Consider the following 26,851-nt stretch of genomic DNA (forward strand, 5'->3'; position numbering starts at 1 on the left):
AAGAACAACAAGAATTAGATACTGTGGGTGGCAGGCCGTTAAAGTGATGTTGTTTCCTTGTCTAATTTCAGGAATAGCCTTCTACTTTTTTCGGACATCCACAGCAGACGCACAGGGTATGATGGAAGTCGCAGAAAAAGTCAAAGGTGTGCTATCCAAAGGCCGCACGGCTGTCGGGGTTGCAGTCAAATTTGTACCTTGTTTCAAACTCGTTGCTGAAATACAGGGTAACGTAAGTAGTTACCTATAGGGTTTATATACTTGCACCACATAACTGGCATTAACCGATTCGTTAAATCGTCATCGTGGCGGTTACAAGCCGTAGCGGCGGCCACGTGGCTGAGTTCAAGGTGGTCTTATGACAACGTAGATAGCCTGTTAACGCCAACCTATCGGGTTATTGAGAATTGCTATAGAAAACATAATAATAACGTGTCATAACTGTGGCACACGTTACCTATTAGTGTTTTATCCATTAATTCTAGTTACAGCCAGGGTCCCGTATGTAATTACCGTAGATCTTTGAGGCAGAAATCGCTGGCTTAAGCTCCCTTGAGACACGCACAAAATGGTCTGTGTGAAATGAAAAAAAGCTACCCAATCCGCAAAGTAATTTTTGAGTCAACAAAATAACGCAGTAATTCTATCTTGCGTTTCTTTGGTCGATGCCCAGATGAAAAAGGTTGGTTATAACGCGAAAGGTTTAAGGATCTGTCTGGACAGGGCGATTCCGAAGGATGAAGAAATTCAGGGTAGAGAAGATCAGATGGTTACGAGGGAAGAACTGCGCACTAAGGTATTTTTTTCATTTATTCATGTTTTATTATTTTCTACTTCACTCCTAGCTGCCCGTGATACGTTCTGAGACAAAATTATATGCTATATATATTTTGTTTTAACATGGCCTTTTTGGCTCTACTTTCAAAAATATTTTCCACCCGATCAGCAAAGGGACAGTATAAATCCCCAAAAAAATTGACCATATGCCTAACTCATCTGAATCTATACATATATATATATATATATATATATATATATAATTAATAGGTAAACGGTTCGCTAGCTTGACATATTTTATGTAACAATAAAATATATTTCGAGTTGACTACACAACAATCACTGCTATAAGACGTTTTGTCAGCAGTATATAATTAATAATTTGCCATTTCGTTAAGAAAGACATTGGTGAAGTTTCGCGCGTGGATTGAAAACCGTAAGAACTACACTGACGCTCTCGTGCTAACAATAACTGTGTAGTCATGCGTGTAATCAAATGGCCCTTTAGCGTGTTTTTGGTTCCCCTAAAATGTAATTCCATATTTTCTTAGAACCCCTGAAAATTGTCTGGCAGTGAAGTTTGATCGAACCCTCCCGGACAAAAAAGTTAGAATACAATACAAGACGGGACCTGAAAGTCGCATTAACAGAACCGGTAATTCAAGAATGTTGAATATTTACACGATTTTACAATAAATGTCCTAACAGAAATTCTTGGGAGCGCTTTGTTTCTGTTATCCTTTACTCGAAATTCCAATATTGCAGTACGAAATCACGTACAAAAAATATATATATAAGGTATGAAAGCTTCTCTCTATGTACATTTTTATTTATCCAAAGAGGGCACTTGTGTATTCCTTAGTAAAAGTTAAAATCTTATTCAGTTATAAATTTTTTTAACGGTATCATTGTCACCTTGATAAGTGACAATAATACCGTTTAAACAAATGTCACAAAAGATAATCGAACGGGTTTAGCAGGTTTAGTCTAACATAATTGTCCATTACGTATTCCTACGCACTTAGGTTAAAAACTGTATCACGGCTATGATCGCAGCAGCAAGAGTGAGTGCATTTTTTATTGTGAATGATCATTATCAGTAAGGGCTATAGATTTGCACTTACATACCATAAACCCAACAGGTAGCAGTCATCTAATTCAACGCACAGATATTTACAGCACTTTGGTTGTAGTTTTAATAGAGGCTTATTTGGAATGGCTTTTATGGAAAACACATTAGAAATAAGTAAATGCTTCAAATCATAAAACAAAAAGAAACTTTATAATCTCGATACCGACTGAGCAGCATTAGTTTTTTTTCTGTTAACGACGCTTTTCGTATATGTCTCTGTACGGCCCGAGTCATCAACACAATTAAACAACAACGAACAAATAATGCCTTCCCGTCGACTAACCACGATTTGTCGAGCGAGTCCAAAATTCGTCCCTAGATCTAATTTCATTTTTGTTTCCCTCACGTCTGCCTAGGGCAAGGACGATATTGAGGAAGACATGCTTACCGATATAAAGGACTGCTTCATGAACGCGGCCCAATCATTGAGTGCTTTGACAGGAGGCGATGACGGAGATAACGCTGGCGGAGAGGGCCACCGCCGTTGAAAGCAAGAAACAAGGACTATTAACGTCAACGATACTTGTAAGCTTTTGCAGGACGTACCTGTTGGATCAAAATACTTCTAATATGAGAAAATAGATTTACGACAGCGCAAACAATATCTTAATTTTTTTTATTCAACAGCCTATAAGTAATTGAGTGTCTTAAGCATAAATTACCGAAACCATTTACTGTTTCTATATAATGCGATCCCAAGCGGCAGAATGAAGACCTGTGGCAACGACCACATAATCTTCAAGGGATTATGCTTCAGGCTAAGCGCAAAGCATTTGCCGTATGGAAAAACCATAATCTATCACAGAGTACCAGACAAACTCGGTTTACCCAAAAATGGATCGGCCGTAAATTTAGTTTGAACTATTGTCTATAAAATGAGCTTTACAGATGCCCTCGTCTGGGGGACATGCCTGCAGAGCTACTAAAATCGTCTCAACGCAGTTGTCTGTATAAGTTAGTGTTCCATGTATTTAGATTTTCGATAAATTGAAATAAATAAAGCTAATTAATACTATACAACCAATAAATTTACTTCACGACGTAAGAAAAAGCAAAATGGGCATGTGATTATTAGTTGATTTGCAAGAGAAATTGAGCTGACTATGTAATGTTGTATAATAGGCTGGCTGCATGTGACCACATACTATTACAATTTCGTTGCTACAAGTACAGACACGGATCGACCTCGTCTGTTCGATTGCATACTTTCTCTAGGTAAAATATACGTTACTAAATTAGCTACTTCCTCTCCAGCACTATCTATACATATCAGTTCTGCCACCAAAGACCTTTGTTTATGAATACCATTCTACATGTAAAATGAATAGTTCCTTAATTTTTAATGGTTATCCTTTCAGAAGTTTGGTATTGCTCTGATTAAATTTAACAGAAAAGCCTTTATACCTTCAAAGCTATAGTCCCTTGATTTATCTTTTGGATGAACCATATTTCAGTTGTTTTTATGCCTTCTGTTCTTAAGACACACGCGATATTACCTCAGACATCATTGTCTTAGTGCTAAACAATGTCAATTAAATCGAATTTTCAGTTGATTGACAGCAATAGTTCAAGTGGCTAGGATAGGCCATCTATTGTGGCTAATTAGCCACCATACAAACATAACCAGTCGCTTGAATTGAACACATAATGGTATTTTATTAGTATTAAATAAACCAACGTTCTATATATATATATATATATATATATATATATATATATATATATATATATATTCTAAGCAGTAATTAAAAATTTTAAAAATAAGAATAAGCTATCAATAATTTGCACTAAAAAAAAAAATATATATATATATATATATATATATATATATATATATATTAAGAGCTGCGAAGACGAGAACGACGTATGGTGTGTCGACAGAGCCCTGGCTGCACTGAAGGCAAACGAAACTTACGTAAACGAGACAAGGTGGATTCCTATCTAGTGTCTAGCAGCGATCTCATCGTGTGGCCGCCATCGTTAGCCTTAGTCGAGCTGGTGATCCCGACGTCGCTGTGCCTTGCACACCAAGAATAAACTTTGTCCTTTACTGACGATGGAACCGCGAAACTGGACTGCTAGGTAACTGCACCCACTGGGCCTGAACAGCTTGTGCAACTGCGCAGTTCTGTACATGATTTGTCAACAAACGTCCGCCACGCGGCATATTATGGTCCATATGACATGCACGGGGCAAACTTGCAAAGCGAGTTGTTGATTTTATGTTGATTTACGCAGGCAAAAGCTCTTCACTACGCTGAGTAGTCCTCAGAAAAAGTTCATTGAATTGCGTCAACTATGCGCCTTAAAGAGAGCGTTTGATAAAGACAAATAAAGCACGCTGTCGGTCGTTAGTGAAAAAGATATATATCGAGATGAGCCAAATATAATTATTATTTTCTTCACTAACGACCGGCAGCGTGCTTTATTTGTCTCTGTCGAGATATATATATATATATATATATATATATAATCTATTTTTTAGTGCAAATTATTGATAGCTTATTCTTATTTTTAACATTTTTAATTACTGCTTAGAAACATACACATTCTAATGTTCTTTACTTCGATATGCACGTCCTCCCCATTGAAAGTTGTTCTGCTGTCATTCGCTTAAGATCGCGCTTATAGCTGCGTCATTGAATGATACAATAATAACCAGTCCGTTATGTTCTGGTGACAACGGTACTCTTTGTCATCATCCCACTCTTTGCATTGGTTTGGAGATATAATGGATACAATTTTTCAAAGGCTTATGATCAATTATGATCATTGCCATTAGTTCACTGTATTTAGTACGTGTGTTCAAGCCACAATTGGTTGCATTAAAAGGATTATAGATTTATTCTGCCTTGCTTAAAACTCTAGGGGGGTTGACAGAGGTAAAGGCTACTTGAACATATGCGTGCTTTAGCGAAATAAACTTCTTCTATTGTGAAACAGAAGCGTCGTCTAACAACAGTGATCACCAGCTGTATTTATCTTCCAACTTCAATCAATAGGTAATGCGTGCTATACAAATATAATGAATATATACAATGAATTTCTTGACAAAACGAATTTCATTACTTTGAATACATCGTACCACAGCTGCTATATGCTAGTGCTAATGTCATAATGTGTCATCATAAACGTTATATTAACAAAATGAGTAATAGAAAGATCTATACTTCTATACTTGATTAAAGTTTTAAGAATATTTTTAACATTTATTTTTTTTTATTTGCAGTCTTTTTTATTTAATAATAATAATAATAAAAAGAAGTTTGGAGGACGAACTTTCTCCTCGTCAAAAGTTAGAGAATAACATGAGCACGTACTTTAAAATTTATTTGCGTTTGGTTCAGTAGACTAGCTTCAGAAGTGCGCAACATCGCTTCCCAAATTTGTCGGCTTCATAGATTTTTTCTTTTGACTTGCCGTGTGGCCTTTCACGATAATTTGTGATTTCAAATAACATTCTAATTCAGGTGACGGTGTGTCAACATAAACTAACTTCTAGTACTACATAAAACGCCACCGGGTTCTGGGCCAAGAGCTTATCGAACCTAATATAAGTAACATTACTATCTTATAATATTATGAATATTGCCGGCTCAGCCTTTATTTTGCAATATAGGTTCTATTTAACAACTGCCCTAAAAGCAATACCAATACATAATCGAACATCTATATGCACCAAGATATTGAACACGCATAGCATATATACACGACTCTATACTGCCACGCGAAACTTGATAGAATTATTTGTGTCAATAGCCACGGAATTTCACATAACCTAGATCAAGCGATAAAACACTGTATCACGGTCTGCCGTAATACTACCACAGTTTCTATTATAAGATTTCAACCAAGGGTGGAAAATGGTTACAGGAACGGGAGGGGCCGACATGCTATGCACCTGCTGAGATATTATATAGCAACAACATGGCGGCAATATCTCGATTTTCATAGTTCGTGAATGCTATCGGTAGGCAAACGCAGGCAGCCAAAAAACACTAAGGTGGACAATACACTTGAAACCGCTGCAGCAGACATATATATATATATATATTATATATACATATATATATATATATATATATATGTATACGTGTGTAAACAGGTCTGCATTCGATATTCAAAGACAAAACGCTGCTCTTTGTTTGTGGTAAGAGACACGAACAAGCACAGTTGATGAGCGGATGAAATGGGCGCACATGAAATCTGTCTAATGGCTTGACAAGCACATTTCGGGTAAAAGAGTGAGACAGCTTGCACACGTCTTGGACAGAGACATGTTTTTAGGGCTTTGCTTATTTTTGTCAGGGTTGAATAACCTTGAACTACTATGCTAGAATGGTATGTTTACATACGGGTGTGGCCGGCATGGGAATATATTCCATCGTTTAAAGATGATTCATCTAGAGATTGTCACGTAAGCGATAATTGTCGTTCTATTAATACCTCTATCATTTAGTATGTAAATGGTAACAATACCTGCTGATTTTCTCAGGACGCTAGATGTATGCTAACGTGTCGTTTGTACATTGTCATTGTATTCGCATTATTCCAGATTTCATTTTTAAACACGATATGCTTTAGATTTAACCACCCCACCTGCCACTCTTCGCAATGCGTTCACCCGTTAAGCTAATGCGTGATGTTCAATGTTGGCAACTCCTTCCATTTCTATTGTACAGCAGCACTTTCCATCACATAGCACCGCTGACATTATGCTTTTTGAATTAACATATCCTACGTCGGCAGACCACCATTGCCATTGAATGCCAAAAGAGAAAGGCAGTTTCGGGCGCATACCGGTTTCAACATGAGAGCCTCGTATAGCTGGTTGACCTGAATGGCGTACTGCGCCTTGTTCGGATTCAGCGGTCGCTTGGGGAACAGCTTACAGATAAGAAATTTGATCCATAGACCGTTCGTTTCGGGCATCGCAGTGCGGTAGTTACCGATGCCTCCAACCAGTTTATGCTGCTCACGATATGTCTTCCGCTGCAAATTGTGACCCTCGAGTATTGATGAACTAAATGATGTGTATAGGGTTTCGTCGACGACGAGCCGGCTCATTCCGTAATCAATAAGGGCAATCTTTTTTCCAAACGAATTCACCCAGTAGGACTTACCCTCAACGCGAAATTCGATCATGGAACTGTGATCATTGTTGTCGCTGCTAACAGTGGTGGCAATTGAGGCACAGCCGCCATCGTCATCATTAGAGGTATCATTATTATTGATTTCATAATCGCTAACGACGAGATTGCTCAAATGAAGATCGCGGTGCTCGAAATCGAATGCAGCTTCGGCGGCAGCCAAACCTAGCGTGATCTGCAAAACGATCGAGCATTTCTGCTCGGTTGTCAACTTAGGCAAAATCGTTTCGAGTTCCACGCCATCGTACGAGGTGAAAAACACGATGAAATATTGGTCTACAGGACGTTCACTCGGTAGTGGGTGTTCCGCGTCATCAGGAAAATTAGTTGCAAAGATCTGGCAAGCGGAGGCCATTTCGTCGGTGAATTCTCCGTATACAAGGTGCATTCCCTGAAGACCTATGAACGTTGGAGCCCGATTTACGTCGCTTTCCTGGAGATCCCTGAAAATTTCCGAAACATAAAACAAAATTATATTATAGATAATAAATGTGCAAGTTATTATATAGATTCATTCCATAGTCTATCAATGAATGAGTCAAATCCAAGCAACTTTTCATCAACGACAAACGTTTGTCGTTTTCGATTAGAAATAAGGACGTTTTAGATCCTCTCTGTGGGTACAGAAATATACAAATCAACACATACTAAATCGCCTTTTAATAAAAACGCGCCTGCCTAGGCGCTGTACAAAAGTCGAGCTGGGATTCGCGCGACTTATACGAAACTCACACTAATACTTACCTTCCGGCGAGACTCATATGCATTTCTGGCAATAAATCATCGAATTTCGGTTGCCCGTGATTTCCTACTGGCACGACCTTAATAACGTACTCGGTTTGAGTGTTTTCATCACCTGATGGCTCAATCTTCCGTACTTGAAATACCTCTGAAAACGAGCCCTCGCCGATCTTTGCCACAACTTCGATATCCCACGAGTTGAGTAAATAAGTGAAATTCACCGGATACTCGGGTATCACCAGAGGCAGCACCTAAAATATGAAGCAATCGAACATTAAATAGTTCAGAATTATTCCAACCGTTCGCTAGCATGAATCCACAATCAGGCTAGAAACGAATCGCAGATGAAGTTAGTTGCTTAGAACGCTGTTAGCGTCCGGTTCAAAGGATGGCGTACCGCCTGTTAACGGAGATGCTCACTAATGGCTTCAATATAGACTTCAGTAAGCGCGTAGTAACGCTTCCTGTCGATGTCCGTTATGTATGCACCGTAAGCCTGACCATCTGCCTCGATGAGAACTGTATGAATGTAATTTTCGTATTGTATTAAATATAAAAACATTTTCTTCATTGATACAATAAATATCTTATATAATATATGATGTATGTGCATCTTGTCAGCAACCAAAAAAATTGACTTCCTTAGTTGCAGATTATTACTGCTTTATTTAAAAAAATGTCGGTTGTAACAATAGCATCACGCAAAGCAGGCTGAATACGTGTACGGCGCCATCAAAAAATGTTTTTGTAACGAAATCATATTTAAACAATATCTATGGATGTTTTCGGAAGATAAGGGAAGATTTCGCTGAAGAAAATGCTGTTTAACCACCTACTATATATATATATATATATATACATATATAACGTTTTTAGCGCCGGTTGTAAGCTGTTGTATTCAAATCGTGAACTTGACCAGGCTCTCCGAAGAAGTCGCTGACTGGTAATGGCTTACTATGTGAACCATAATCGCGATTAATGTAGAACGGTTGGCTGAATTCAACTAGTGTTGTAAAAAAAAAAGCTTTTATTGTATTTGAATTAAAAAAAATGAAATTAAAAATTTGAGGAACAGTTGTTACTAGCATACCCTTTCATACTTAATCCTCTCGAGTTGAACAAAGCACGATCTGCAACTTTTCTCATCCAAGATGGAAGGACGTTTCTGCTCACTCCACGAGTGCTTCTCTTCCAGTCGACTAAACGACCGCCGGAAGAGTGAGGCTATACTGATCCGAGGAAAGCTTACGAATGCTGACTGTGATGTATGTCTATTTTTAGGAACCGGTTTTGACTTTACCATCAGATTTCGAGCTTCAGACGAAATGCCAGCCTCCGTTTCATCGATCGAACATTCCAAGTTACTTAAATCAATGTCCAAAATACTTGTATATGACGCACTTGGTTGCCGTCCATCGTTGTCTTGAGGCAGCTGACTTTTTTTCGGCGACCTATTTTTGATATCTCTTTTCGACTGTTTTATTAACGGATTTGCCGGATTCGCTATCGATTTTTTGGGCGGAGTTTTACCGACTGTTTGTTCTCGTTTTAAGCCCGCCTTCGCCATTTTAGGTGAGGCGCTATTAGGTTTTGTACTATTTTTGGGCGCCTTTTTTGGCGAGACGATTGCAATTTCCGCACTAGTTCTATCGTTGTTGGACAAAAAATTTTGTGGTCCTTCATCGGTTTTTGTCGCCTTGAGGGAAGAGCTTTTACTGCTTGCGAAGGTTGTTTGAGCCTTGGGTGAAATATTATTAGCAAGTGCGGTCGATCTTCCCTTATCTATCTCCGGCCTTTTCGGGCGGGAGTTTCCGTTTTTCCGACTAGCCTTCCCGTTTTTGGAAACAGCACCTCCGGTTCTTGAAATTACCTTTAGTATCTGTATTGGAGAATCTCCAAGCATTTCAGCATTTGTTCTTGACTTCTTTGGTAGATTGCCTTTGACACTTCCACTATCACCGGATCTTTTAACAGCCTGATCTCTCACTGCTTTTGTGGCCTGTTTGGTGTCGACTTTCGTAGAGGTCGCAGCATGTGCATGGCGAAAACTGCCAAACAAGAGAAAAAGATATCAAATTAGTACATCAGTTAGTTCAAATTATTAGAACATATGACAATAGGATAAAATACGGAATAATAAAAATATCGCGTATAATATAGTATATGCTAAATGAAGGCCTTCGGTGAGTTTTGCGAAAGCCAGTTTGCAAGCTTCAATGGACGATTTACAGCGCATACAACAACTAAATGAAGCTGCTTCATTTTGACACGTAATAACTGTTATATAAGAAAAAAACTCTGTCGATAAGCTTACCCCTATAGTAAATCTACGCTTTCCTTAACATTCCTCAACCGCTCAACCGGAAATTCCTTAACATATATCGACCGCATTTCAAATAACTTCAGTCTTGTACATACAACCCATCCTCAAATAATTTTCTTCATATTAAGCAATACGTAATGTAGAACCCAGTAAATTATGGTAACCGAAATATTAAGATGCTATTCGCTGCATATATAGCTGTATCGTTAAAACAATATTAACAACGATGGTATATTGTGCATATCTTAAATGGAAGCCTTTGCTCTATCCATAATGAGAGACATACCTCGTGTGCCCTCCAGGTTCTTCATAGCGTGCCGTTACAACGTAACAGTCCCTTTGAGTGCATTCGTCAACTAAACGCCGTCGTGCCATTTCTTTTTGATCATACCCACTTTGGCACTCATCGGTACCCGTTTTCTTCGCATCTTCGTCTGAGCTATGTCCATCTATAGCACGCCCGTTAGGTTTATTCAACACGCTCAACTGATTGTTTGAATTTTTTATTGAGGTGATGCTAACTGTTCGCTCAGTTTTGACGCGTTTCCCCTCAAGTTGTGCAAAACGCTCGCGTCGAACCGCCGCTCCCTTCCACACTTCTCGTGGAAATCTATTGTTTGATGTCTGGCTCCGACGCTGCTGTGGTTTTTTCAACCTGGAGTCACACGTGACCTGACGAGGTGATGCCGCGTGCTTCAGTAGTAGCGGCTCTGCACCATTAACCTCGGATCTGTATTGTTCCGTATTGCCAATGCGGACTTCAGTGTTCAACTCCGGCGAATAGTTCATCAGAGCTCGACTTTGTAACTGGAAATTGCTGCAATTGCCGCTAATAACAGCATCAGTGCTACCACTATTCAGCTCGTTAACCGTTCTCTTTTTGAAAAGCGAGACATTGTCACGTATCTTTGTTTTCGCTGTCGTGTTAATACCATCATATCGTCGTGTCGAGTTAATCAGAAGTGGAGATTTTCTAATGGCGCAGGCCGATAGACCTCGGAAAACGCCATCGGCTTTGTAGCTGTTAGCTTTTGTGCTATACATGGCTGGCATGACTACGACACTGTCGAAGATGCGATCGATCCCGTCAGAGTCCAACAGCAGTTTGTGAGCGTTGTCCGAAGTAACCACCTGATCTAATTTCTTTTCGTCTTGTGCCTTGCTGGGTTGGTGGCCTAACGTTAGCGTTGGCCTCACGTTTTCTTTTAGGGACGCGCAAGCTGTATTGCTTGAGCTTCGTTTTAGCGATAAATCCCGAATTTCCTGATTCACAAGTAATTTCTGTTCTACTTCACAATAGACCTTCTTTTTATCTTTGCTGGCTTGATTAACGTTATGAATTCTGTGAACCCGTCTTTTGGCTATAACTCTCTGAGCCTTACGTTTTAGACCCTCGTTCTTTTTCTCTACGCTTTTGTTTAATTTACCATTCCCACCTAATCTATCTTGAGACAGTTTTGTTCTGAAAGCGTTTGACTTGCCAGCCGGCTTCCAACATGCTTGGCGCTGTCGGGCATTTTCTGACAGCTCGTTTTCAAACAAAGTTATTCTGCAAGCTTCGTCACAGGTTTGCAGTTCATTTTGCTCTAGCTGCCGCTTTCCAGCTTTGACCTTAGCTTGACGTCGTCGAGCTGCTTCACGCTGCCTAGTAGTTTCATATGGGGTTGGAGGTGAATGCGATTCGGGAAAGGCAAACAATCTATATGGATCCGAAGTGCTGCTGCTGCTGCTACCCTCCGGTGATGAATCCACCTCATATAGATTGTCTGATGCCAAACTCGAACCGCGAGGACAAACGGAATTTGTAGAGTTTATGGAGTAAAGCCACATTCTTCTGCTCCTGCGAAGCGGGCCGTTTTTCCTGAACGCATCGCAATCCGACGCACTCTTCGAGGTCGTCGAGCAATCAAGTCGGATATATATGGATCACGAGCCGTAAATAGAGAGAAACACACACATAAAGAAACACGGCTCGTCTAATTGTAATCACGGTCTTCCGTAGCCGCCAGCTGCTGTCGATATTTGAAGGCTATCGGGCTACTTTTTATCTCCGGAGGATATTCAATTAGCTCGTTCGACTGTGTTTCTCTTCATGCAAATACGCGTTACCTCAAGGTTACTCAACGTCTTCCTTATGCTCAATCAGGCTTAATCAGAGCCTTTCGATAAACACCAACAAAGTAAATATAATATAGAAATAAAAATAAACAAGTTCACTGTCTAACGATTTTCATCTGTGGTTCCTCACCCTTGCCACCGTGCGCTTAGCCAAACTCAGTACAGAAATAATTTCTACGTGGCCGATCCGTAGGAGAGATGTAGCAGAACTGTCTACGCTGTCCACACACTGACAGAACTGATTCCGGCTGAGTATCCGGCTGCCCAGATACATATGCCCAGCTATTTTGCCACTTTGCTGTTATATTTTTTTCGTGTTTCTTCTACACTGGTCGCCGCGAATACAATGAATTCAATGCAGGGATAACCCAACCGCCGACCGTATCTGGAATTATTTTGGCGCTAAAGTTGTAGCAGACGAAATCCAGCGGAATTTGGTCCGCGCGGAATTCGTAATTGTGAAATAGTAAACAATTTTACTTTACATATGGCAACACGGCAAAGCACTGTATACGTGTGTAAACAGGTCTGCATTCGATATTCAAAGACAAAACGCTGCTCTTTGTTTGTGGTAAGAGACACGAACAAGCACAGTTGATGAGCGGATGAAATGGGCGCACATGAAATCTGTCTAATGGCTTGACAAGCACATTTCGGGTAAAAGAGTGAGACAGCTTGCACACGTCTTGGACAGAGACATGTTTTTAGGGCTTTGCTTATTTTTGTCAGGGTTGAATAACCTTGAACTACTATGCTAGAATGGTATGTTTACATACGGGTGTGGCCGGCATGGGAATATATTCCATCGTTTAAAGATGATTCATCTAGAGATTGTCACGTAAGCGATAATTGTCGTTCTATTAATACCTCTATCATTTAGTATGTAAATGGTAACAATACCTGCTGATTTTCTCAGGACGCTAGATGTATGCTAACGTGTCGTTTGTACATTGTCATTGTATTCGCATTATTCCAGATTTCATTTTTAAACACGATATGCTTTAGATTTAACCACCCCACCTGCCACTCTTCGCAATGCGTTCACCCGTTAAGCTAATGCGTGATGTTCAATGTTGGCAACTCCTTCCATTTCTATTGTACAGCAGCACTTTCCATCACATAGCACCGCTGACATTATGCTTTTTGAATTAACATATCCTACGTCGGCAGACCACCATTGCCATTGAATGCCAAAAGAGAAAGGCAGTTTCGGGCGCATACCGGTTTCAACATGAGAGCCTCGTATAGCTGGTTGACCTGAATGGCGTACTGCGCCTTGTTCGGATTCAGCGGTCGCTTGGGGAACAGCTTACAGATAAGAAATTTGATCCATAGACCGTTCGTTTCGGGCATCGCAGTGCGGTAGTTACCGATGCCTCCAACCAGTTTATGCTGCTCACGATATGTCTTCCGCTGCAAATTGTGACCCTCGAGTATTGATGAACTAAATGATGTGTATAGGGTTTCGTCGACGACGAGCCGGCTCATTCCGTAATCAATAAGGGCAATCTTTTTTCCAAACGAATTCACCCAGTAGGACTTACCCTCAACGCGAAATTCGATCATGGAACTGTGATCATTGTTGTCGCTGCTAACAGTGGTGGCAATTGAGGCACAGCCGCCATCGTCATCATTAGAGGTATCATTATTATTGATTTCATAATCGCTAACGACGAGATTGCTCAAATGAAGATCGCGGTGCTCGAAATCGAATGCAGCTTCGGCGGCAGCCAAACCTAGCGTGATCTGCAAAACGATCGAGCATTTCTGCTCGGTTGTCAACTTAGGCAAAATCGTTTCGAGTTCCACGCCATCGTACGAGGTGAAAAACACGATGAAATATTGGTCTACAGGACGTTCACTCGGTAGTGGGTGTTCCGCGTCATCAGGAAAATTAGTTGCAAAGATCTGGCAAGCGGAGGCCATTTCGTCGGTGAATTCTCCGTATACAAGGTGCATTCCCTGAAGACCTATGAACGTTGGAGCCCGATTTACGTCGCTTTCCTGGAGATCCCTGAAAATTTCCGAAACATAAAACAAAATTATATTATAGATAATAAATGTGCAAGTTATTATATAGATTCATTCCATAGTCTATCAATGAATGAGTCAAATCCAAGCAACTTTTCATCAACGACAAACGTTTGTCGTTTTCGATTAGAAATAAGGACGTTTTAGATCCTCTCTGTGGGTACAGAAATATACAAATCAACACATACTAAATCGCCTTTTAATAAAAACGCGCCTGCCTAGGCGCTGTACAAAAGTCGAGCTGGGATTCGCGCGACTTATACGAAACTCACACTAATACTTACCTTCCGGCGAGACTCATATGCATTTCTGGCAATAAATCATCGAATTTCGGTTGCCCGTGATTTCCTACTGGCACGACCTTAATAACGTACTCGGTTTGAGTGTTTTCATCACCTGATGGCTCAATCTTCCGTACTTGAAATACCTCTGAAAACGAGCCCTCGCCGATCTTTGCCACAACTTCGATATCCCACGAGTTGAGTAAATAAGTGAAATTCACCGGATACTCGGGTATCACCAGAGGCAGCACCTAAAATATGAAGCAATCGAACATTAAATAGTTCAGAATTATTCCAACCGTTCGCTAGCATGAATCCACAATCAGGCTAGAAACGAATCGCAGATGAAGTTAGTTGCTTAGAACGCTGTTAGCGTCCGGTTCAAAGGATGGCGTACCGCCTGTTAACGGAGATGCTCACTAATGGCTTCAATATAGACTTCAGTAAGCGCGTAGTAACGCTTCCTGTCGATGTCCGTTATGTATGCACCGTAAGCCTGACCATCTGCCTCGATGAGAACTGTATGAATGTAATTTTCGTATTGTATTAAATATAAAAACATTTTCTTCATTGATACAATAAATATCTTATATAATATATGATGTATGTGCATCTTGTCAGCAACCAAAAAAATTGACTTCCTTAGTTGCAGATTATTACTGCTTTATTTAAAAAAATGTCGGTTGTAACAATAGCATCACGCAAAGCAGGCTGAATACGTGTACGGCGCCATCAAAAAATGTTTTTGTAACGAAATCATATTTAAACAATATCTATGGATGTTTTCGGAAGATAAGGGAAGATTTCGCTGAAGAAAATGCTGTTTAACCACCTACTATATATATATATATATATATACATATATAACGTTTTTAGCGCCGGTTGTAAGCTGTTGTATTCAAATCGTGAACTTGACCAGGCTCTCCGAAGAAGTCGCTGACTGGTAATGGCTTACTATGTGAACCATAATCGCGATTAATGTAGAACGGTTGGCTGAATTCAACTAGTGTTGTAAAAAAAAAAGCTTTTATTGTATTTGAATTAAAAAAAATGAAATTAAAAATTTGAGGAACAGTTGTTACTAGCATACCCTTTCATACTTAATCCTCTCGAGTTGAACAAAGCACGATCTGCAACTTTTCTCATCCAAGATGGAAGGACGTTTCTGCTCACTCCACGAGTGCTTCTCTTCCAGTCGACTAAACGACCGCCGGAAGAGTGAGGCTATACTGATCCGAGGAAAGCTTACGAATGCTGACTGTGATGTATGTCTATTTTTAGGAACCGGTTTTGACTTTACCATCAGATTTCGAGCTTCAGACGAAATGCCAGCCTCCGTTTCATCGATCGAACATTCCAAGTTACTTAAATCAATGTCCAAAATACTTGTATATGACGCACTTGGTTGCCGTCCATCGTTGTCTTGAGGCAGCTGACTTTTTTTCGGCGACCTATTTTTGATATCTCTTTTCGACTGTTTTATTAACGGATTTGCCGGATTCGCTATCGATTTTTTGGGCGGAGTTTTACCGACTGTTTGTTCTCGTTTTAAGCCCGCCTTCGCCATTTTAGGTGAGGCGCTATTAGGTTTTGTACTATTTTTGGGCGCCTTTTTTGGCGAGACGATTGCAATTTCCGCACTAGTTCTATCGTTGTTGGACAAAAAATTTTGTGGTCCTTCATCGGTTTTTGTCGCCTTGAGGGAAGAGCTTTTACTGCTTGCGAAGGTTGTTTGAGCCTTGGGTGAAATATTATTAGCAAGTGCGGTCGATCTTCCCTTATCTATCTCCGGCCTTTTCGGGCGGGAGTTTCCGTTTTTCCGACTAGCCTTCCCGTTTTTGGAAACAGCACCTCCGGTTCTTGAAATTACCTTTAGTATCTGTATTGGAGAATCTCCAAGCATTTCAGCATTTGTTCTTGACTTCTTTGGTAGATTGCCTTTGACACTTCCACTATCACCGGATCTTTTAACAGCCTGATCTCTCACTGCTTTTGTGGCCTGTTTGGTGTCGACTTTCGTAGAGGTCGCAGCATGTGCATGGCGAAAACTGCCAAACAAGAGAAAAAGATATCAAATTAGTACATCAGTTAGTTCAAATTATTAGAACATATGACAATAGGATAAAATACGGAATAATAAAAATATCGCGTATAATATAGTATATGCTAAATGAAGGCCTTCGGTGAGTTTTGCGAAAGCCAGTTTGCAAGCTTCAATGGACGATTTACAGCGCATACAACAACTAAATGAAGCTGCTTCATTTTGACACGTAATAACTGTTATATAAGAAAAAAACTCTGTCGATAAGCTTACCCCTATAGTAAATCTACGCTTTCCTTAACATTCCTCAACCGCTCAACCGGAAATTCCTTAACATATATCGACCGCATTTCAAATAACTTCAGTCTTGTACATACAACCCATCCTCAAATAATTTTCTTCATATTATATATATATATATATATATATATATATATATATATATATATATATATAGGAACGTTGGGTTATTCGAATACTAATAAAATACCATTATGTGTTCAATTCAAGCGACTGGTTATGTTTGTATGGTGGCTAATTAGCCACAATAGATGGCCTATCCTAGCCACTTGAACTATTGCTGTCAATCAACTGAAAATTCGATTTAATTGACATTGTTTAGCACTAAGACAATGATGTCTGAGGTAATATCGCGTGTGTCTTAAGAACAGAAGGCATAAAAACAACTGAAATATGGTTCATCCAAAAGATAAATCAAGGGACTATAGCTTTGAAGGTATAAAGGCTTTTCTGTTAAATTTAATCAGAGCAATACCAAACTTCTGAAAGGATAACCATTAAAAATTAAGGAACTATTCATTTTACATGTAGAATGGTATTCATAAACAAAGGTCTTTGGTGGCAGAACTGATATGTATAGATAGTGCTGGAGAGGAAGTAGCTAATTTAGTAACGTATATTTTACCTAGAGAAAGTATGCAATCGAACAGACGAGGTCGATCCGTGTCTGTACTTGTAGCAACGAAATTGTAATAGTATGTGGTCACATGCAGCCAGCCTATTATACAACATTACATAGTCAGCTCAATTTCTCTTGCAAATCAACTAATAATCACATGCCCATTTTGCTTTTTCTTACGTCGTGAAGTAAATTTATTGGTTGTATAGTATTAATTAGCTTTATTTATTTCAATTTATCGAAAATCTAAATACATGGAACACTAACTTATACAGACAACTGCGTTGAGACGATTTTAGTAGCTCTGCAGGCATGTCCCCCAGACGAGGGCATCTGTAAAGCTCATTTTATAGACAATAGTTCAAACTAAATTTACGGCCGATCCATTTTTGGGTAAACCGAGTTTGTCTGGTACTCTGTGATAGATTATGGTTTTTCCATACGGCAAATGCTTTGCGCTTAGCCTGAAGCATAATCCCTTGAAGATTATGTGGTCGTTGCCACAGGTCTTCATTCTGCCGCTTGGGATCGCATTATATAGAAACAGTAAATGGTTTCGGTAATTTATGCTTAAGACACTCAATTACTTATAGGCTGTTGAATAAAAAAAATTAAGATATTGTTTGCGCTGTCGTAAATCTATTTTCTCATATTAGAAGTATTTTGATCCAACAGGTACGTCCTGCAAAAGCTTACAAGTATCGTTGACGTTAATAGTCCTTGTTTCTTGCTTTCAACGGCGGTGGCCCTCTCCGCCAGCGTTATCTCCGTCATCGCCTCCTGTCAAAGCACTCAATGATTGGGCCGCGTTCATGAAGCAGTCCTTTATATCGGTAAGCATGTCTTCCTCAATATCGTCCTTGCCCTAGGCAGACGTGAGGGAAACAAAAATGAAATTAGATCTAGGGACGAATTTTGGACTCGCTCGACAAATCGTGGTTAGTCGACGGGAAGGCATTATTTGTTCGTTGTTGTTTAATTGTGTTGATGACTCGGGCCGTACAGAGACATATACGAAAAGCGTCGTTAACAGAAAAAAAACTAATGCTGCTCAGTCGGTATCGAGATTATAAAGTTTCTTTTTGTTTTATGATTTGAAGCATTTACTTATTTCTAATGTGTTTTCCATAAAAGCCATTCCAAATAAGCCTCTATTAAAACTACAACCAAAGTGCTGTAAATATCTGTGCGTTGAATTAGATGACTGCTACCTGTTGGGTTTATGGTATGTAAGTGCAAATCTATAGCCCTTACTGATAATGATCATTCACAATAAAAAATGCACTCACTCTTGCTGCTGCGATCATAGCCGTGATACAGTTTTTAACCTAAGTGCGTAGGAATACGTAATGGACAATTATGTTAGACTAAACCTGCTAAACCCGTTCGATTATCTTTTGTGACATTTGTTTAAACGGTATTATTGTCACTTATCAAGGTGACAATGATACCGTTAAAAAAATTTATAACTGAATAAGATTTTAACTTTTACTAAGGAATACACAAGTGCCCTCTTTGGATAAATAAAAATGTACATAGAGAGAAGCTTTCATACCTTATATATATATTTTTTGTACGTGATTTCGTACTGCAATATTGGAATTTCGAGTAAAGGATAACAGAAACAAAGCGCTCCCAAGAATTTCTGTTAGGACATTTATTGTAAAATCGTGTAAATATTCAACATTCTTGAATTACCGGTTCTGTTAATGCGACTTTCAGGTCCCGTCTTGTATTGTATTCTAACTTTTTTGTCCGGGAGGGTTCGATCAAACTTCACTGCCAGACAATTTTCAGGGGTTCTAAGAAAATATGGAATTACATTTTAGGGGAACCAAAAACACGCTAAAGGGCCATTTGATTACACGCATGACTACACAGTTATTGTTAGCACGAGAGCGTCAGTGTAGTTCTTACGGTTTTCAATCCACGCGCGAAACTTCACCAATGTCTTTCTTAACGAAATGGCAAATTATTAATTATATACTGCTGACAAAACGTCTTATAGCAGTGATTGTTGTGTAGTCAACTCGAAATATATTTTATTGTTACATAAAATATGTCAAGCTAGCGAACCGTTTACCTATTAATTATATATATATATATATATATATATATATATGTATAGATTCAGATGAGTTAGGCATATGGTCAATTTTTTTGGGGATTTATACTGTCCCTTTGCTGATCGGGTGGAAAATATTTTTGAAAGTAGAGCCAAAAAGGCCATGTTAAAACAAAATATATATAGCATATAATTTTGTCTCAGAACGTATCACGGGCAGCTAGGAGTGAAGTAGAAAATAATAAAACATGAATAAATGAAAAAAATACCTTAGTGCGCAGTTCTTCCCTCGTAACCATCTGATCTTCTCTACCCTGAATTTCTTCATCCTTCGGAATCGCCCTGTCCAGACAGATCCTTAAACCTTTCGCGTTATAACCAACCTTTTTCATCTGGGCATCGACCAAAGAAACGCAAGATAGAATTACTGCGTTATTTTGTTGACTCAAAAATTACTTTGCGGATTGGGTAGCTTTTTTTCATTTCACACAGACCATTTTGTGCGTGTCTCAAGGGAGCTTAAGCCAGCGATTTCTGCCTCAAAGATCTACGGTAATTACATACGGGACCCTGGCTGTAACTAGAATTAATGGATAAAACACTAATAGGTAACGTGTGCCACAGTTATGACACGTTATTATTATGTTTTCTATAGCAATTCTCAATAACCCGATAGGTTGGCGTTAACAGGCTATCTACGTTGTCATAAGACCACCTTGAACTCAGCCACGTGGCCGCCGCTACGGCTTGTAACCGCCACGATGACGATTTAACGAATCGGTTAATGCCAGTTATGTGGTGCAAGTATATAAACCCTATAGGTAACTACTTACGTTACCCTGTATTTCAGCAACGAGTTTGAAACAAGGTACAAATTTGACTGCAACCCCGACAGCCGTGCGGCCTTTGGATAGCACACCTTTGACTTTTTCTGCGACTTCCATCATACCCTGTGCGTCTGCTGTGGATGTCCGAAAAAAGTAGAAGGCTATTCCTGAAATTAGACAAGGAAACAACATCACTTTAACGGCCTGCCACCCACAGTATCTAATTCTTGTTGTTCTTACAATATTCCTGTGCTTCTAAACACAGAGATATGTAAGTTTCCTTTTGTTCCTACATCTCATGTTCTTATAGGAATTCTAATCATAATTATTATTGTAGAGGAATCCTCAAGCTATAGGTGAACAGGCTTACTTTCCCTAGAATGTGATTTCGGTATGAATCTTTCAGGGTATAGAAATTGGCTGTAATCTGATCTATCGTAGGTATTCGTGTTCTCACAAAAGATCGTGCATTCATTGTAGATTACGCCCTGGCTGTATAAGAGGTAGTTGCGTTGTAGGTCTACGTTTTAATGCTATAAAATATTTTAAATCAACGGCCTAGTCTTATGGAAGATTGTGGATCGATTAGTCTGCAGGATCAAGTGCAGAGCCCAACCTTTCGAAAGGAGACTTCAACGCTTACCTATAGATGTTTTTAGAGTATGTGTACACGGAGCATTAATTATTTCTTCAAAACCAATGGTAAAATGCGCAATTAGGGAAACTTCTTTTTTGCTCTTATTATTGCCACGGTTTAAAATGTCATTAAAACTACTTTATTTCGTACACTATTTGTAGTTGGAGGGTGACGCCTCCACTTTGTGCATGGAAGTCACGCTCAGTTTATTCTATCCGAACCTATTAAGCCTAGGTTGGGCGTGTTCATCCTTTTTGAAGTACTAGCAATATCACATTGCGCAATCATAGTCAGCTTGCATATGCGTTATATATTAAATCTGCCTCAAACCTTTCAACGCTTAGCTGTACTAGAATAAAGTCAATAAGCTTAGCTAGTTAGCTTTGCAAACTTTCACCTTTTCAGTCATTTTTACTGCCTATTTTATATAATATTAATATATTTTCTGCTCATAACAACATCAAAACTCGCAACGAACAAATCGGAACTCACATCCTCGATGATAACTTTTTAAGGTACCACATCACTGTTGCTACCACTATGTCACTTCTACACTTCAAACTTGTATCTTACATCCGGTTGATTTTTTTGAGATTTGGTGTTAGGGATCTTGTTAGATTTTTTGCGTACCGATTAGGGCAGCAGTGTAATATACTCCATGGCCAACGCGTTTCTCGAGCACCATGAAGACCGATAGGTATTTCTGACTCAAATAAGAACGCTGGATTTAGCTTCGTTTTAGAAGTGCTTGCTCTATAAGTATTTGGTTGAAATATTCAATTAGCTAGCTCGGAAGAAGACATCAGTTGCTACGCCTTGGTTACCGCTGTTCGTTATTTCACAGAAATCTGAATTTACTGAGTATATAATTGAAATGAACTTGTATAATTAAGAACAGGATCCGATCAAGGTTGATCAATTGCGTTACTCTGGATTTCAGCTAGTTGAAGCATGAAAAAGGTCATGGACACAGATCATCATCGCCCAGTTTAGTAAGCGAGAAACTTTGGGCTTGACTCTTAGATGCGTCATGGCATTCTACTCGAATGAACTAGAAAGCAGCTGATCAACTAGATCTGAGGGGTGTCTCGTCATTTCTCGTTTACCGTATCGCGCCTTAAGTTGAACTGGGTAATATCCACGACCGCTATATCCTAGGCACTTCACCTGTGCCGACTGATTACACATGCACGAGGTAACGGTAAAAAATAAAGATATTTTCTATTACCTCGTGCGTTTACTCAGCTGATTTAAAAGAAATCCCGTCTATGCGTAACACTCTGGAGGCTTTTCTTGGTAAATCTATCCGAGGTCAAGTGAATTACGTCTAAGTGAAGATTGATTCAAAAATGTTCCTGTTATTGCTAATAAAATGGTGGCAAAAGTATTCCTTTTCAAAGGCGGTCGTTATTCGGCATTTTGCTGAATGTTAATTGGCTAAATCCTTATAAAGAAGATCGATCATAATTAGATGTCGTCCTCTTATACGATCATCGTTCTGGTGGACTAGAGCAAATTGATTATCAATTGCGAGGAATACCGGAGGAGCTCTGTCGTCTTATCGAAATGTTAAGGATATTCTGAAACGCTTCTTTCCATTCCAAAACGATCAAGACGGTGAGAAGTGTTGCTGTTTCAGTAAGCCGTTTTTTTAGTTTTAAATAGCCTCTTTTCTTGTTATCTATTTTTATGTCGATCATCCGATTGTTGCCAGCTAACATTTGTTAAAATTGCCGAGATAAAGCTTTTGATTTAAAGTGAAAATGCTTCACAGTAAACTGTTAGTGGAATGGGTTTTTTAAGCTGCCATTCGCTGTGACCAGCAAAAACTTGAAGCAAGCAGCATTCTGCATAACGTGTATTATTATATCATCAAACAGCATGTGAAAATGGATAAAAAAATGTGGAGTATTCCCTTATGGTACCTAAAGCTTATGGTCTTGACTTTTTTGGATGAATAAAACAGGTTTTTAAATGATGTATAGAGGCGAGAAAGGAATATTGCATTGTATTGCGTGCGTAAACATTTATTAATATCAGGATTTGTTTTTGTCGGCTACAGCTGGAAAAAGAGAATTGGCCGCTGCTGAATTCGCAATTTTCGTTTGAACTCAGAACGTGTCGATGAGCAGTATAGAACCTTCAAACAAGAAGTCCCGCGCTTGGCCTTTGACTGATGCAATTTTTTATTTCCAGTAGTTCAAAATATTCGATTATCATCGTTCATAAGGAACTGTTCAGGACGTTTATAAATAACGTTCCGGAAGGCCGAGAACATCAACGAACTCTATTAGCCAAAGTAGGAAGCTGGGAAGTTGAAGTAAGATATTTTAAAATCGTTAATAAAATCCAGTTTCGCAATCGGCATTAGGAAACCAAATGTCCATTACATTTTAACATGTTGTCAATGGAAAGATGATGAGATTCTCAACAACGGTACGTACTTATGAAGATGCTTTGGATCGAAAAGAACAGCTTTGCGAATGATACTTGGAAAAATGTGAGCAAAAAGTGTTTGGGTATAATTGTTTGGAGTAATGAATATAATTTAAATTCAATGGCACAATTAATCGACATTATGGCACTTACTGGGCAACTGTAGACCCACCTGTTAACCCGGAACACCATCAGTTTACCGGTAGTGTAACGCAGTTTAGTGACTTACAGCAATTATTTGCATTTGCTGCGAAAATTTGTTCTAGCATGCATTTCAAAGGACTCTAATAAGGATGGCAAATTTTATTTTCAACAGGGCGGAACACCCGCATAGTATCATTGTGATAAATATCGTAAGAGCACATCCTGATGAGAACCTTTCAAACGGATAGGTTGGATAGAGAGATCCTATGGAAGGCCATGCCCATTCCGCATAGCTGGAAGATTTACACTGGACACTGGAAGATTTCCAATTACGACATCAAATTAAATGTTTGTTAATGTTTGTGATAGTTTGCTTGCTGTTATCAGAATCTATGTATTGGCTAGCACCGTACTAGCTTTGAAATTTTGTCATGAGACAAAGGTTATACATTTTACGTGAATTCTTTTGTGTATATATATATGGGGGAGGGTGGGGCTATATGGGCGAAAATTTGCTTAACCCGATCATTGTAGACATCCGGAGCCTTTGCTAGAAAAAACGATTTGGTTCATAAATCTCCTGTTTTATATATTGGGCGACATATAAATAGTCACATTTCTTAGGTAATCTGGGGTTAGCGTCAGTATAATTTGAAACCTGAGTTTTGATAGTAGTAAAATATTTACTTTTTTTCAGACTCAAAATACAGCACCTTAAAGATGTAGAATTTTTGCAATGAAATGACTATGAATTAGAATTTTATTACTATAAAGGTAGACGTGTTACTTATACTTATAGAACAATTATTACTGGAAACTTACTACAAGTGCTACAGTGATGGTAGTTACGATATAAACAGAAAAACGGCAGGTCATCGGTTAAAATGGCTCACATTTAGCTTAGTAATATTGCTCTATTTTACAAAAATAGCTACTTCAGTTTTAAATTAAAAATTGCCACTACTTTTTCAAAAAATCAATATATACCTTTTGCGATGAACGTAAGAACTGAGAGATTGTTGCATTATGAACAATTAGACACAGAGCATTAAAAATAATAACAATGGTACTAAAATACTGAGACAAATTTTGTGGAGAAAAATAATTTTTTGTTTTATCTTGTTTAATATTTATTATTTTGATTTTTGCGAATGCTACTAAAAGGCTGTCGCTTATGAAGGTCTGTCTTTAAAATGACAAATACGCCCAGTGTCTGTCTTTAGCTAATACGTATACTCTGAAAGAACTTTATTTTTCTACATTATTATCCACGTAAATAACGTAAGCTGTCTTGAAGCTTGAATGAAGCACCTCACCAAAATCATCAAATGAATTACAGCATATAGATACACAGGAATATGCGATCGTTTTAAGGCTAACACCGTGAAAATAGCTCGTCGAAACCTTATGGAGCCACTTACAATCAGGTAGTGAAGTTAAAAATATCCCAGAGCCGAAAGCTAAGGTACTTCAGGCTGAAACTGATTATTGTGTGTTGTGTGTCACCTTTATTCAGTATAGTCAGTCATGATCGATAATAACGTGAATTAGCACGTCAATACAATCCTATATCGCATAATGACCTCATCATATAGGGTGCGTTTATGCATGTGGTGGGACACAGTACCCAAGATAGTAAAATGGTAGTTAGTTTTGACCTGAAGTTTGCAGCGAAAACCTCGTCCGCCGTAGTTATTCCACCTTGCAGTGATAAACAGAACCTGACTTCAACATATTCATATTACAATTCATATTTAAAATATTACACGTAGCACACATTTCACAAGCTAAGTATACTATCTAAAAATGACAAGTGTGTCGATTGTTGCAAAGAACTATTTTTATTTCGATATATTGTCACATCATAAAAAGATTATTGGTAAAAAAAGAAGCGATTACATCATTTACACATGTTTACTGGCATATATATATATACCTTAATTAGATTTAAAAACATTTCGGTTTAAACAGTGTGGTACGACCTTGGTTTTTTTCTGATATTGTCGCATATAGTGATTAATATTAGCTTTTCTTAGATTCGGTAAATTGGTGCGTTAACTTTGTCATAGAGCTTCGAACTGTTAGTGAAGTTATTCTTACTAGTGCGTCCCATTCTTGAAGTTTTCACTAAGATACAGTGGTGCTCGGAACTTCTGTCCTTTTACTATTTCCTCGAGATCCTGAAATGAGCCAGTCAGAACCAGTAAGAATAAGGGATGCTTATTGCACACCGAAAAAAAAAAGATTAAATAGACTATTTTTTTACGATCACGAATACGATCACGATTTGTCTGCATGGGTTTAATTAGCGGAACAATAAAAATCTGGGAAACCGAAGGAATGCAAGCGGCTTTGTATTTGCTAATACCCCTTAGCGAAACAGATGGTATAAGGGCGAACGCTCGCGGTACGATATACCCACCTCGCCGTCGTATGATAGCAGCGGGGAGATTTCGCAGATAATCGGCTCATGAGTATCCCTCTCTCTGAAACGGTTTGTCCGCGATTAGAGTATAATTAATCGGCTACCGCTGGCAAACCGACTAAACGAAACTGAATAGGCTTGCCCAACACGGCCGACGAATGTATTAAAAAAAGCATTCATATATGTATATACTTATACAATGCTCAGCATTTATTATTATAAAGTGAAGGACCGCAAAACAATGAAGCACACTAGAACACCCAAGTGAATGCAGAAATTCGAACAAAAACCTCACCAAAGAAAAAAACCCCGAAAAGATTTGGGATGTTTTCGGCGATACTTCACGCATAATTTACATTACGTTCGTACGAATTTTTGTATAGAACCAAAAAATGGCCAATAAGGCTGCTTTTTCGTGGAAAAACCAGTACGTACCTCTTGATAGTGCCATTTGTAATTTGACTGAAACGAGAAATGTAACAAAACACAAAACGCACGAAGCGATATGCAAAAGTAGAGTTTTTAAACGGCTTTTAACTTAACCCCAAGTTGACAAATATGACTGTACCATAACAACCTTTGTGGCAGGTGTTTCTGATAGTGAAACAAACTACCGAAATAAGTATTGTCCCGTTAAAAGATTAGGTATGGATACACTGCATGAAGGTTAATTACGCAATTAAAATGGCAGAATTTCAGTTTGAATAGATCATGATTGAATTGATAAATCTAGAAAAATTGTTAATTCTCAACTAAGTGAATCCAATAGAAGCAGACAGTGCATGCGAATAAACATAACAGATT

At 38.7% G+C, this 26,851-nt stretch overlaps 5 protein-coding genes and 1 long non-coding RNA gene across 18 annotated transcripts in view; 2 read left to right on the plus strand and 4 right to left on the minus strand.

The window, feature by feature from the left end:
* Positions 1–22,074, minus strand: part of LOC111250296 (uncharacterized) — a 30,070-nt gene extending 7,996 nt beyond the window's left edge. For 2 of the 3 annotated variants that reach the window (XM_086986290.1, XM_022805312.2), the window contains exons 1-5: positions 21,673–22,058; positions 20,412–20,572; positions 19,848–19,970; positions 18,803–18,841; positions 18,210–18,378 (exon numbers count right to left, since the gene is read on the minus strand). In XM_086986290.1, the coding sequence (XP_086842416.1) occupies positions 18,247–18,378; positions 18,803–18,841; positions 19,848–19,970; positions 20,412–20,572; positions 21,673–21,727 (510 nt within the window). In that variant the 5' untranslated portion in view covers positions 21,728–22,058 and the 3' untranslated portion in view covers positions 18,210–18,246. Of the gene's footprint in view, positions 1–18,209; positions 18,379–18,802; positions 18,842–19,847; positions 19,971–20,411; positions 20,573–21,672 lie in introns of all 3 variants that reach the window. The other variant, XM_086986291.1, reaches the window with a different exon arrangement.
* LOC111250297 (uncharacterized) lies at positions 11–2,966 on the plus strand. Of its 2 annotated transcripts, XM_086987133.1 has the most exons (4): positions 11–232; positions 674–796; positions 1,803–1,841; positions 2,266–2,966. In XM_086987133.1, exons 1-4 carry the CDS (start codon positions 47–49, stop codon positions 2,395–2,397), a joined length of 480 nt encoding a protein of 159 aa, XP_086843259.1. In that variant the 5' UTR covers positions 11–46; the 3' UTR covers positions 2,398–2,966. The 2 variants fall into 2 exon arrangements, with proteins under 2 accessions (XP_086843259.1, XP_022661050.1); XM_022805315.2 differs by lacking the exon at positions 1,803–1,841.
* LOC111250293 (uncharacterized) lies at positions 5,107–12,513 on the minus strand. Of its 2 annotated transcripts, none has more exons than XM_022805307.2 (4): positions 10,410–12,513; positions 9,671–9,848; positions 7,804–8,051; positions 5,107–7,502 (listed from the first exon to the last, which is right to left on the minus strand). In XM_022805307.2, exons 1-4 carry the CDS (start codon positions 11,951–11,953, stop codon positions 6,647–6,649), a joined length of 2,826 nt encoding a protein of 941 aa, XP_022661042.1. In that variant the 5' UTR covers positions 11,954–12,513; the 3' UTR covers positions 5,107–6,646. The 2 variants fall into 2 exon arrangements, with proteins under 2 accessions (XP_022661042.1, XP_022661041.1); XM_022805306.2 differs by having other exon boundaries at positions 8,891–9,848.
* LOC111250295 (uncharacterized) lies at positions 12,756–16,620 on the minus strand. The gene is made up of 3 exons (XM_022805309.2): positions 15,644–16,620; positions 14,557–14,804; positions 12,756–14,255 (listed from the first exon to the last, which is right to left on the minus strand). The coding sequence occupies exons 1-3, from the start codon at positions 16,454–16,456 to the stop codon at positions 13,400–13,402; spliced, it is 1,917 nt and encodes a 638-aa protein (XP_022661044.1). The 5' UTR covers positions 16,457–16,620; the 3' UTR covers positions 12,756–13,399.
* Positions 18,206–22,441, plus strand: LOC111250299 (uncharacterized). 2 transcript variants are annotated; one of them, XR_002673284.2, is made up of 3 exons: positions 18,206–18,346; positions 20,429–20,676; positions 21,983–22,441. It is a non-coding gene; the product is annotated as an uncharacterized LOC111250299 (long non-coding RNA). The 2 variants fall into 2 exon arrangements; XR_015325869.1 differs by lacking the exon at positions 21,983–22,441 and having other exon boundaries at positions 20,429–21,438.
* Positions 22,442–25,440: 2,999 nt separating this feature from the next.
* Positions 25,441–26,851, minus strand: part of mmy (UDP-N-acetylglucosamine pyrophosphorylase mmy) — a 33,239-nt gene continuing 31,828 nt past the window's right edge. For 7 of the 8 annotated variants that reach the window (XM_022801977.2, XM_086986273.1, XM_086986272.1 and 4 more), the window contains 3 exons: positions 26,483–26,509; positions 26,045–26,108; positions 25,441–25,802 (listed from right to left, as the gene is read on the minus strand). In XM_022801977.2, the coding sequence (XP_022657712.1) occupies positions 25,722–25,802; positions 26,045–26,108; positions 26,483–26,509 (172 nt within the window). In that variant the 3' untranslated portion in view covers positions 25,441–25,721. The remainder of the gene's footprint in view (positions 25,803–26,044; positions 26,109–26,482; positions 26,510–26,851) is intronic. The other variant, XM_086986270.1, reaches the window with a different exon arrangement.

Source organism: Varroa destructor, unplaced genomic scaffold, assembly GCF_002443255.2.
Source record: "Varroa destructor unplaced genomic scaffold, Vdes_3.0 BEIS01000004.1, whole genome shotgun sequence".
In the NCBI taxonomy this organism is placed as follows: domain Eukaryota; kingdom Metazoa; phylum Arthropoda; class Arachnida; order Mesostigmata; family Varroidae; genus Varroa; species Varroa destructor.